General features: G+C 36.1%; 1 protein-coding gene across 2 annotated transcripts in view; it reads left to right on the top strand.

Moving 5' to 3' along the window:
* myo9b (myosin IXb) overlaps positions 1-12,319 on the top strand; it is a 98,029-nt gene that overhangs the window by 45,893 nt on the left and 39,817 nt on the right. For both annotated transcript variants that reach the window (XM_062023824.1, XM_062023823.1), the window contains exons 11-20: positions 2,444-2,578; positions 2,673-2,785; positions 2,852-2,993; positions 5,349-5,538; positions 5,619-5,676; positions 5,922-6,014; positions 6,106-6,145; positions 8,878-8,997; positions 9,086-9,166; positions 9,247-9,357. In XM_062023824.1, coding sequence (XP_061879808.1) covers positions 2,444-2,578; positions 2,673-2,785; positions 2,852-2,993; positions 5,349-5,538; positions 5,619-5,676; positions 5,922-6,014; positions 6,106-6,145; positions 8,878-8,997; positions 9,086-9,166; positions 9,247-9,357 — 1,083 coding nt within the window. The remainder of the gene's footprint in view (positions 1-2,443; positions 2,579-2,672; positions 2,786-2,851; positions 2,994-5,348; positions 5,539-5,618; positions 5,677-5,921; positions 6,015-6,105; positions 6,146-8,877; positions 8,998-9,085; positions 9,167-9,246; positions 9,358-12,319) is intronic.

Raw genomic sequence — 12,319 nt, 5'->3', positions numbered from 1 at the left:
ATATTATGGTAAGAGTCATTCAAATAACTATAACATATAGAACATGCTATATGTTTACCAAACAATCTGTCACTCCTAATCGCTAAATCCCATGAAATCTTCTTCCTCTGTGTCGCTTCTAAACAACTCTACCAACTCCAAAGGTAGACAATGCACCGCTTCCTCTTCTATCGGTACTTCTAGTCTCTTACGTGAATGAGATAAATAATATTATTTGATATTTTACGGTAATGTGTTAATAATTTCACACATAAATTGCTTCAGAGTATAAGTCGCACCCCCGGCCAAACTATGAAAAATAACTGCGATTTATAATCCGAAAAATACGGTATATTCTCACTAATAACAAGTGCACTTTTCTTGGTAGAAAAAAAAAAGAGACCTTTTTGCTCAATATGTTGAAAAATATTCTTAAATGAAGTAAATGCTAGTGCCATTATCTTGACATAATGATATGCATACATCATGATTTTTTTTCCATGCTTGAAGTAAGAAATGATTACTTTAAAAAAGTACTTTTCTACTTGTGAGTGTTGATGACACAGCTTTGCAACAGTTGATATTCTAGTTTCAAGCATGTTTTACTCAATATAGCTCATCAAATCTCAGCAACAAGCTGTAATATCTTACTGAGATCATTTAGGACCAAAACACTTAAAACAAGTAAAACACTCTAACATAAAATTTGCTTGGTGAGAAGAATTATCTTATCAGACAGAAAATAAGCAAATATCACCCTTATTTGAGATATTTCATCTTACTTACCGTATTTTTCGGACTATAAGTCGCAGTTTTTTCCATAGTTTGGCCGGGGGTGCGATTTATACTCTGAAGCGACTTATGTGTGAAATGATTAACACATTAGCGTAAAATATCAAATAATATTATTGATCTCATTCACGTAAGAGACTAGACGTATAAGATTTCATGGGATTTAGCGATTAGGAGTGACAGATTGTTTGGTAAACGTATAGCATGTTCTATATGTTATAGTTATTTGAATGACTCTTACCATAATATGTTACGTTAACATACCAGGCACCTTCTCAGTTGGTTATTTATGCCTCATATAACGTACACTTATTCAGCCTGTTGTTCACTATTCTTTATTTATTTTAATTTGCCTTTCAAATGTCTATTCTTGGTGTTGGCTTTTATCCAAAACATTTCCCCCAAAAGTGCGACTTATATATGTTTTTTCCCTTCTTTATTATGCATTTTCGGCCGGTGCGACTTATAGTCCGAAAAATACGGTATTTAATATTTTACGGTAATGTGTTAATAATTTCACACATAAATCGCTTCAGAGTATAAGTCGCACCCCCGGGCCAAACTATGAAAAAAAACTGCGATCCGAAAAATACGGTATATTCTCACTAATAACAAGTGCACTTTTCTTGGTAGAAAAAAAAAGAGACCTTTTTGCTCAATACGTTGAAAAATATTCTTAAAATAAGTAAATGCTAGTGCCATTATCTTGACATAATGATATGCATACATCATGATATTTTTTTTCATGCTTGAAATAAGAAATGATTACTTTAAAAAAAGTAGTTTTGTACTTGTGAGTGTTGATGACACAGCTTTGCAACAGTTGATATTCTAGTTTCAAGCATGTTTTACTCAATATACACTACCGTTCAAAAGTTTGGGGTCACATTGAAATGTCCTTATTTTTGAAGGAAAAGCACTGTACTTTTCAATGAAGATAACTTTAAACTAGTCTTAACTTTAAAGAAATACACTCTATACATTGCTAATGTGGTAAATGACTATTCTAGCTGCAAATGTCTGCTTTTTGGTGCAATATCTACATAGGTGTATAGAGGCCCATTTCCAGCAACTATCACTCCAGTGTTCTAATGGTACAATGTGTTTGCTCATTGGCTCAGAAGGCTAATTGATGATTAGAAAACCCTTGTGCAATCATGTTCACACATCTGAAAACAGTTTAGCTCGTTACAGAAGCTACAAAACTGACCTTCCTTTGAGCAGATTGAGTTTCTGGAGCATCACATTTGTGGGGTCAATGAAACGCTCAAAATGGCCAGAAAAAGAGAACTTTCATCTGAAACTCGACAGTCTATTCTTGTTCTTAGAAATGAAGGCTATTCCACAAAATTGTTTGGGTGACCCCAAACTTTTGAACGGTAGTGTAGGTCATCAAATCTCAGCAACAAGCTGTAATATCTTACTGAGATCATTTAGGACCAAAACACTTAAAACAAGTAAAACACTCTAACATAAAATTTGCTTAGTGAGAAGAATTATCTTATCAGACAGAAAATAATCAAATATCACCCTTATTTGACATATTTCATCTTACTTAGATTTCAGTTATTGCAGTGTACATGTTACATGATGAAACTTGTGGCATGTTACGATATGGTACCTCACCTAACGTTATGTTTTATGTTATGCTGTGTAACGTCACGTGTCCCAGTGTTTGTCCGTTGGAGTCCTTGATCTGTTTGGCCTGGAGAACCTGCACCCCAACAGTTTTGAGCAGCTGTGCATGAACTATAGCAACGAGAAGCTTCAGTGTTTCATCAACCAGCAAATCTTCAAACTTAAGCAGGTTAGAAGTGATTGAGACTATTTTTTTCCACACGTGTTGAAAGTGCCTTTATATAGCCTTTGTGATGAATATGTGTAACGTGACCATTTTGCAGGAAGATTATGTGTCAGAGGGCATCGGCTGTCAAAGCTTTGACTACAGCGACAACAGCGGCTGCATTCAGCTGATCACCGATGGAATCTTCAGCATACTGGACGAGGAGAGCCAGTAAGTTAAAGTGCATCTAACCGTGAAGCAAAAAAAGGAGCAACTCTTTTTCTGTCTTCGTACCAGCCTCCCTCAATCAACCGATGAAGCACTGTTGGACAAGCTAAAGCTGCGGCTCAAGGACAACTCGCTCTTTGCGGCCTCCGCCAACTCCACCAACTCGTTTGTCATCCAGCACTTTGCAGGCAGCGTTCAATATTGTGTCAAGGTAAATCTGCATTCCCACGCTGCAAATGAATTAGAAGTGAAGGATGCCTGGTAGCCTTTTTAAGATGAAACAACTTGGAAAAACAGGATAATCTTTGTTAGTCAATGATTTGTGTCGGGGCTCACTGGAGTTTCCATCAGATCAGCAACTTATTCCAGTACAGTATTTATTAATGATGGATAAATGATGCTTCAGTGACTGTATGGCACTCCTACTACTTTTGTGTACACTGCACTGGTAATGGGTTAGTCTTTCATAATGGTCATCTCCCAACTACTGAATTAAAAAGTCATTACATTTGACTTGCAAATATAATTTTGTTTATTAAGATCCCCTTTACCTATGCAATAGTAGTAGCTATTCGTTCTGCCTTCTAACATTTCCAAAAATGCTTTGATACGTGCACAGCATAAAGGCAAAAGGGAATACCCACATATACACCAAATTCAAAATGAGACAACAGCTCCACATTAATTACATACAATAGTTAAACTACCGTAATGTACGATTACACAATAGCCATAAAAGTACAATTATTGACAGAAAAGTCAAAATTCTAACAGGTTATTTGATGCGATGAGTTGGAAATCCAAAAATAGACAAAAAAAGGAAGAAAATTATAGGCATTCAATATGTAAAGTCTTAATATTTTACTAAATAAACTGAATATGGCGAGCAAAATTAAGCAAATCTAATCTTTTTCTGTATATTGAAATGAATAGCTGTGAAGAAATAGGGATGTCCGATAATGGCTTTTTGCCGATATCCGATATGCCGATATTGTCCAACTCTTTAATTACCGATACCGATATCAACCGATACCGATATCAACCGATATATACAGTCGTGGAATTAACACATTATTATGCCTAATTTGGACAACCAGGTATGGTGAAGATAAGGTACTTTTAAAAAAAAAAATGAATCAAATAAAATAAGATAAATAAATTAAAAACATTTTCTTGAATAAAAAAGAAAGTAAAACAATATAAAAACAGTTACATAGAAACTAGTAATGAATGAAAATTTGTAAAATTAACTGTTAAAGGTTAGTACTATTAGTGGAGCAGCAGCATGCACAATCATGTGTGCTTACGGACTGTATCCCTTGCAGACTGTATTGATATATATTGATATATAATGTAGGAAGCAGAATATTAATAACAGAAAGAAACAACCCTTTTGTGTGAATGAGTGTAAATGGGGGAGGGAGGTTTTTTGGGTTGGTGCACTAATTGTAAGTGTATCTTGTGTTTTTTATGTGGATTTAATAAAAACAATTTTTTAAAAAACCCCGATACTGATAATAAAAAAACCGATACCGATAATTTCCGATATTACATTTTAACGCATTTATCGGCCGATAATATCGGCAGACCGATATTATCGGACATCTCTACTCACAAGTATAAAATTACTTTTTTTTAAAGTTACCATTTCTTATTTCAAGCATGAAAAAAAAATCATGATTTCGACACAATTGTGTCTCATAATTAAAACAGATGACAGCCAAATGGACTTTGCTGTTTTATTTTCAATGAAACAATAGAAAATACGTACTCATATAGTAGTACAGTTGGCACAGTACAGTAAACTGACAGTTAATATTTAAACATTTAACATTTGACATTTCTAACAATTTTGAACAGAAATAGTTCATGCACATTCAGAGAAATTCCTCAAAATTACAATTAAAACATTTTTGGTCGGGGGCCGGGCTGTATATATGCGCACTAATTGACTGAAAGAGCACGCACTTGGCGCGATGATGTCATGTTATCCATGGAAAAATGCATTTTTAGACAATATGATTTGCCTGAGCGGCTAGGAGACCCCGAGAGTAACAAGCGCTTGCCTTGTTGCCTTTCCATTAAGAACAATAAATTAGTTTTTAGTATTAAGTTTGCTGGTTTCAAGAAATGTAATGCCGAGCGCATATCATTATATCAAGATAATGGCACTAGCATTTACTTCATTTAAGAATATTTTTCAACTTATTGAGCAAAAAGGTCTCTTTTTTTTCTACCAAGAAAAGTGCACTTGTTATTAGTGAGAATATACTTATTTTAAGTTATTTTTGGGTTCATTGAGGTTAGCTACTTTTACTTGTTTTGGAAAGTCTTGACAAGCCAAATTTTCTTGTTCTATTGGCAGATCATTTTGCTTAGTTCAAATAAAATACCCCTAATTTTTTTTCTTGTTTTTAAACACTGACTTTTTGCAGTGTGCCTATTTTGGAAGCAAACTAAACATGCTGGAAGTAAAGAAATTTGTCACAATGTTTTCAGTGTGGCAACTTCCCAATAAAGGGTTATACAAATGAGTACGAAAATGATCATTTGTTATGATCTGTAGGGTTTCCGACAGAAAAATACTGATCACATGCAGCCCGAAGTCGCATGCCTTCTACGCAGCAGTGAGCGGTCATTTCTGCATCACCTGGTCACGTCCAGTCCGGAGGCTTTGTTTCGGTGGGGTGTCCTTCGAGCCACCTTCCGCATCCTGGCAGTGTTCAAAAGCTTGGGGAGCAAATACGCAGAGAAGAGTAAGTATATAGCTTTAGCCGCTAAGTGCACCTACAAGTGGGAAAGAAGGAGTGGTGAATTATGTCTTGTCTCACTTCAGTGGCCTCCCAACGCTCGTCCCGCAAATCCCTCAAAGAAATGAAATCAAGACTTTCCAGGTACAACTTTGATGATTTGATTGTTTTTATTAAGGAGTAGCGGTGGGTGTATATTGTCATAAATTTTACTTTTTGAAACAGATACCGATAATTTCCGATATTACATTTTAAAGCATTTATCGGCCGATAATATCGGACTGCCGGTATTATCGGCCGATAAATGCTCTAAATGCAACACCCTGCGGAGATGATGTAGGTGCCTATTGAAGTGGTCCAGTAAATGTATTGTATGTCGACCTCCACAGTAATAGCTGCACGCTGGACTTCTCCTTCGATCGCTCTGACGAACATCCCCTTGACGTATTCGAGGACATCTTTGCCAATTTCGAAAAGAGGAAGTGAGTGGGAGCGATAAAAACGTTCTTCCTCTGCATAGCTGTGTGGACAGTACATGTTATGGAGCCTCATCATTTCATTATTTTTTTGCAGGAAAACAAGAGCTGGTCGACGGAAGCAACTTATTCCAAAGGTGAAGTGTTGCGTAATATTTTTCATTTTGTATGCTAATTACTGTCAATGCTAGCACGTTAGCATTAAGCTAAGCAAGTTGTTGCCGCGGTTGTCGTTGGATATCGATCATGTCGAAGGGTCACCAGTGTGGAGATGTTATCGATGAGGCAGGAGACCAAGATGAACAGTTTTTCTCTCCATTTAACAGGTGAAACATGTAAAAAAAATTACTCCATCGCTATAAAAACAGAAGTTGCCCTTGAAGGGGAACTGCACATTTTTGGGAATTTTGCCTATCATTCACACACTACAAAAAGTCAGTGTTCAAAAACAAGAAAAAAAATTACAAAAATTAGGGATAATTTATTTGAACTAAGCAAAATTATCTGCCAATAGAACAAGAAAATTTGGCTTGTCAAGACTTTCCAAAACAAGTAAAATTAGCTAACCTCAATGAACCCAAAAATAGCTTAAAATAAGTATATTCTCACTAATAACAAGTGCACTTTTCTTGGTAGAGAAAAAAAAGACCTTTTTTGCTCAATATGTTGAAAAATATTCTTAAATGAAGTAAATGCTAGTGCCATTATCTTGACATAATGATATGCGCTCGGCATTACATTTCTTGAAACCAGCAAACTTATACTAAAAACTAATTTATTGTTCTTAATGGAAAGGCAACAAGGCAAGCGCTTGTTACTCTCGGGGTCTCCTAGCCGCTCAGGCAAATCATATTGTCTAAAAAGGCATTTTTCCATCGATAACATGACATCATCACGCCAAGTGCGTGCTCTTTCAGTCAATTAGTGCGCAAATATACAGCCCGGCCCCTGACTAAAAATTTTTAATTGTAATTTTGAGGAATTTATCTGAATGTGCATGAACTATTTCTGTTCAAAATTGTTAGAAATGTTAAATGTTTAAATATTAACTGTCGGTTTACTGTACTGTGCCAACTGTACTACTATATGAGTACGTGTTTTCTATTGTTTCATTGAAAATAAAACAGCAAAGTCCATTTGGCTGTCATCTGTTTTAATTATGAGACACAATTGTGTCAAAGTCATGATTTTTTTTTCCATGCTTGAAATAAGAAATGATTACTTTAAAAAAGTAGTTTTATACTTGTGAGTGTTGATGACACAGCTTTGCAACAGTTGATATTCTAGTTTCAAGCATGTTTTACTCAATATAGGTCATCAAATCTCAGCAACAAGCTGTAATATCTTACTGAGATCATTTAGGACCAAAACACTTAAAACAAGTAAAACACTCTAACATAAAATCTGCTCAGTGAAAAGAATTATCTTATCAGACAGAAAATAAGCAAATATAACCCTTATTTGAGATATTTCATCTTACTTAGATTTCAGTTTTTGCAGTGCAATCCCTATGTAAGACAGGAACACACATTTTTCTTTTTCTATGCATTTTAAATTGTAAGTAAATGTTAAAAAGCCAACAAGTCACTCTATTCCACCTATACAGCTCTCTAAAAAATATATATCCAAACACCTCGGTCAACATTTTAACGTTTTAAATACACACTGCTAAACCAAATTGCCACGGAACAGCCCGCCATCCGCAGTCCGGCAATTGTAGCAAACAATACAACAGTAACGTCATCCCTGCACTGCAACAAGAAAAAAAATTACAAAAATTAGGGTTGTTTTTTTTTACTACAGTAAGCAAAATTATCTGCCAATAGAACAAGAAAATTTGGCTTATCAAGACTTTCCAAAACAAGTCAAATTAGCTAACCTCAAAGAACCCAAAAATACCTTTAAAATAAGTATATTCTCACTAATAACAAGTGTACTACTATATGAGTAAGTATTTTCTACTGTTTCATTGAAAATAAAACAGCAAAGTCCATTTGGCTGTCATCTGTTTTAATTATGAGACACAATTGTGTCAAAGTCATGATTTTTTTTCATGCTTGAATTAAGAAATTATTACTTTAAAAAAGTAGTTTTATACTTGTGAGTGTTGATGACACAGCTTTGCAACAGTTGATATTCTAGTTTCAAGCATGTTTTACTCAATATACACTACCATTCAAAAGTTTGGGGTCTCCCAAACAATTTTGTGGAATAGCCTTTATTTCTAAGAATAAGAATAGACTGTCGAGTTTCAGATGAAAGTTCTCTTTTTCTGGCCATTTTGAGCGTTTAATAGACCCCACAAATGTGATGCTCCAGAAACTCAATCTGCTCAAAGGAAGGTCAGTTTTGTAGCTTCTGTAACGAGCTAAACTGTTTTCAGATGTGTGAACATGATTGCACAAGGGTTTTCTAATCATCAATTAGCCTTCTGAGCTAATGAGCAAACACATTGTACCATTAGAACACTGGAGTGATATTTGCTGGAAATGGGCCTCTATACACCTATGTAGTTATTGCACCAAAAACCAGACATTTGCAGCTAGAATAGTCATTTACCACATTAGCAATGTATAGAGTGTATTTCTTTAAAGTTAAGACTAGTTTAAAGTTATCTTTATTGAAAATTACAGTGCTTTTCCTTCAAAAATAAGGACATTTCAATGTGACCCCAAACTTTTGAACGGTAGTGTATAGGTGTCCAAATGTGCACCTGGCAACAGGACACCCAAGGCTGCAGTTCGATTTTCGTGTTTTGTGTTTGTGCATGACTGTTTGTAGACCACACGCCCAGTGATTATTGTAGACTCTGCGATCAATTGAATAAATATATCAACTAGAATGTTCTTGTGTGTTTTTGTACCATCAGAATCTCATGAATTTGCGCTCCCTCCAACACGTTGTGGGTCTGGATCACAATCAAAGCCACAAATCTGCCAGCCACTGTGTCCCACGTGTGACGTCTGCCACAGTTTGCGCTCAGTTTCAGGTTTGTGCTATCGTTATTAGTATGCAGAAATTATACAAGGTTTTTTTTGCGTACTAAAACTGAAAGTAGGAATATTTTCTGCTCACAGGTGTCACTCATAGAGCTGATGGGCACATTGGCGAAAGCTGAGACGTCCTTTATTTTCTGCGTGCGCTCCAACGCTCAGAAGGTATTTGGACATTTTTTTGCAACTTCATGTTGTATGTATATGAATCTGCAAGTCTTTTTTTTCCACTTTGTTTTTCACAGAAAAAGTTGCACTTTGATGATGAGCTTGTGTGCCGGCAAATCCGCTACACTGGCATCCTGCAGATGGTTCTGGTCCAGAAGTCGGGTTACTCTGCCAAATACACTTTTAAGGTGACCATTTGCGTACAGTAAATCATGTGCATGTATCTGGTTCAGGATGGGTACTGTTGTGTTGACCAGATGTTCCTCCAGGGAATTTAAGTTTCTGGTCACTCCCAAGTTCTTTTTATGGCACATAAGCTGAAGTTTAAATTGATCACCAGGCAGTAGTTGGTATTTTGTGGTTTATTCTCAAAGCTTTGAAGACAAACGTGAGACCAATCCAGTACAGAAGCGTTCCCTAGCCCAGCCAAGATCGATCTCCCCTCCAAACCCACGGAAGTGCTGTGTTCTCCCATCCGTCCCTCGCTCCCACCTGTTGTCTCCTAGCCCAGCACCGCTTTGTTTCCTTATCTCAAGAATGTTATGGGAGTCTCAACAGAGAGAATATTCAACACTCTGACTCTCTCAGCAAGGACACTCGTAATGCAAGCACTTTGTACCAGACGAAACATTAGCTGATTAAAATATGACTATAGGAGATACAAAAGAAGTAACACTTAAATATGGATATATGTAAAAAATCTGGTTCCGTCAGTACCGAATTCGGTGCTTTTATAACAGTGGTTGCTGGTCTTTCCAAGTGGGGAAGTCATTTTCAACTACTCTCTTAATACAAGTACAGTCTCTAATAACAGATAAAAGATAAAAACATGCTAGATTATACAAAGAAAGCGTCACTGAGAGCAGTGTTTTTCAACCACTGTGTGAGATATTGTCTGGTGTGCCGTGGGAAATTATGCAACTTCACCTAATTGGTCCAAAAAATATGATTTGCAAATCAATACTGTATTTTTCGGACTATAAGTCGCAGTTTTTTTCATCGTTTGGCCAGGGGTGCGACTTATACTCAGGAGCGACTTATGTGTGAAATGATTAACACATTAGTGTAAAATATCAAATAATATTATTGATCTCATTCACGTAAGAGACTAGACGTATAAGATTTCATGGAATTTAGCGATTAGGAGTGACAGATTGTTTGGTAAACGTATAGCATGTTCTATATGTTATAGTTATTTGAATGACTCTTACCATAATATGTTACGTTAACATACCAGGCACCTTCTCAGTTGGTTATTTATACCTCATATAACGTACACTTATTCAGCCTGTTGTTCACTATTCTTTAGACATTTTAAATTGCCTTTCAAATGTCTATTCTTGGTGTTGGCTTTTATCAAATAAATGTCCCCCAAAAATGCGACTTATACTCCAGTGCGACTTATATACACTACCGTTCAAAAGTTTGGGGTCACATTGAATTATCCTTATTTTTGAAAGAAAAGCACTGTACTTTTCAATGAAGATAACTTTAAACTAGTCTTAACTTTAAAGAAATACACTCTATACATTGCTAATGTGGTAAATGACTATTCTAGCTGCAAATGTCTGGTTTTTGGTGCAATATCTACATAGGTGTATAGAGGCCCATTTCCAGAAACTATCACTCCAGTGTTCTAATTGTACAATGTGTTTGCTCATTGGCTCAGAAGGCTAATTGATGATTAGAAAACCCTTGTGCAATCATGTTCACACATCTGAAAACACTTTAGCTCGTTACAGAAGTTACAAAACGGACCTTCCTTTGAGCAGATTGAGTTTCTGGAGCATCACATTTGTGGGGTCAATCAAACGCTCAAAATGGCCAGAAAAAGAGAACTTTCATCTGAAACTCGACAGTCTATTCTTGTTCTTAGAAATGAAGGCTATTCCACAAAATTGTTTGGGTGACCCCAAACTTTTGAACGGTAGTGTATGTTTTTTTCCTTCTTTATTATGCATTTTCGGCTGGTGCGACTTATACTCCGGAGCGATTTATACTCCGAAAAATACGGTAATTAAAATCTGCAAATAATGTGACGTTGTTTAGTGTCTGTGCTGTATAGAGCTCGGCAGGGTAACCACGTAATACTCCATGTCAGTAGGTGGCAGCAGGTAGTTCATTGCTTTGTAGAAGTCGGAACGCGTCGAGGATGGTTTGTCGCGATCCCAACATGCAGAGCACAGCGGGAGACAGCATGCAGGTAAAAAAGTATGTTACTCTTTAACCAAAAATGAAGAAAATGCAAGTCCCGCTAGGAAAAGGCACTGAAGCATAGGGATGTGGGAAAAAATCGATTTGAATCGCAATTCTCACGTTATGCGATTCAGAATTTATTCTCATTTTTAAAAAATCGATTTTTTAATTTTTATTTTTTTAATTTTTTTTATTTTTTTTTAAATGAATCAATACAACAAAACAATACACAGCAATACCATAACAATGCAATGCAATCCAATTCCAAAACCAAACCCGACCCAGCAACACTCAGAACTGCAATAAACAGAGCAATTGAGAGGAGACACAAACACGACACAGAACAAAACCAAAAGTAGTGAAACAAAAATTAATATTATCAACAACAGTATCAATATTAGTTACAATTTCAACATAGCAGTGATTAAAAATTCCTCATTGACATTATCATTAGACATTTATAAAAATAAAAAAAGAACAATAGTGTCACAGTGGCTTGCACTTGCATCGCATCTCATAAGCTTGACAACACACTGTGTCCAATATTTTCACAAAGATAAAAAAGTCATATTTTTGGTTCATTTAATAGTTCAAACAAATGTACATTATTGCAATCAGTTGATCAAACATTGTCCTTTACAATTATAAAAGCTTTTTACAAAAACCTACTACTCTGCTTGCATGTCAGCAGACTGGGGTAGATCCTGCTGAAATCTATGTATTCCATGAATAGACAATCCTTTTGAATCGGGAAAATATCGTTTTTGAATCGAGAATCGCGTTGAATCGAAAAAAATGCCGAGCACCCAAGTGGGATTGATGGCAAATTCTTTCTCGCCACCAAGCAAAAACCGCGCATGCTCAGAAAAGTAGCCTCAGATTTACCACCCGTCCGAGCACCCACTGGCAGAAATGTAGATCGGTGCCAATGCCGTAGAGCAGGGGTCACCAACG

Source organism: Entelurus aequoreus, linkage group LG16, assembly GCF_033978785.1.
Source record: "Entelurus aequoreus isolate RoL-2023_Sb linkage group LG16, RoL_Eaeq_v1.1, whole genome shotgun sequence".
NCBI lineage: Eukaryota > Metazoa > Chordata > Actinopteri > Syngnathiformes > Syngnathidae > Entelurus > Entelurus aequoreus.
The sequence above is the reverse complement of the archived record's forward strand: the minus strand, read 5'-3'. Positions and strand labels throughout refer to the sequence as shown.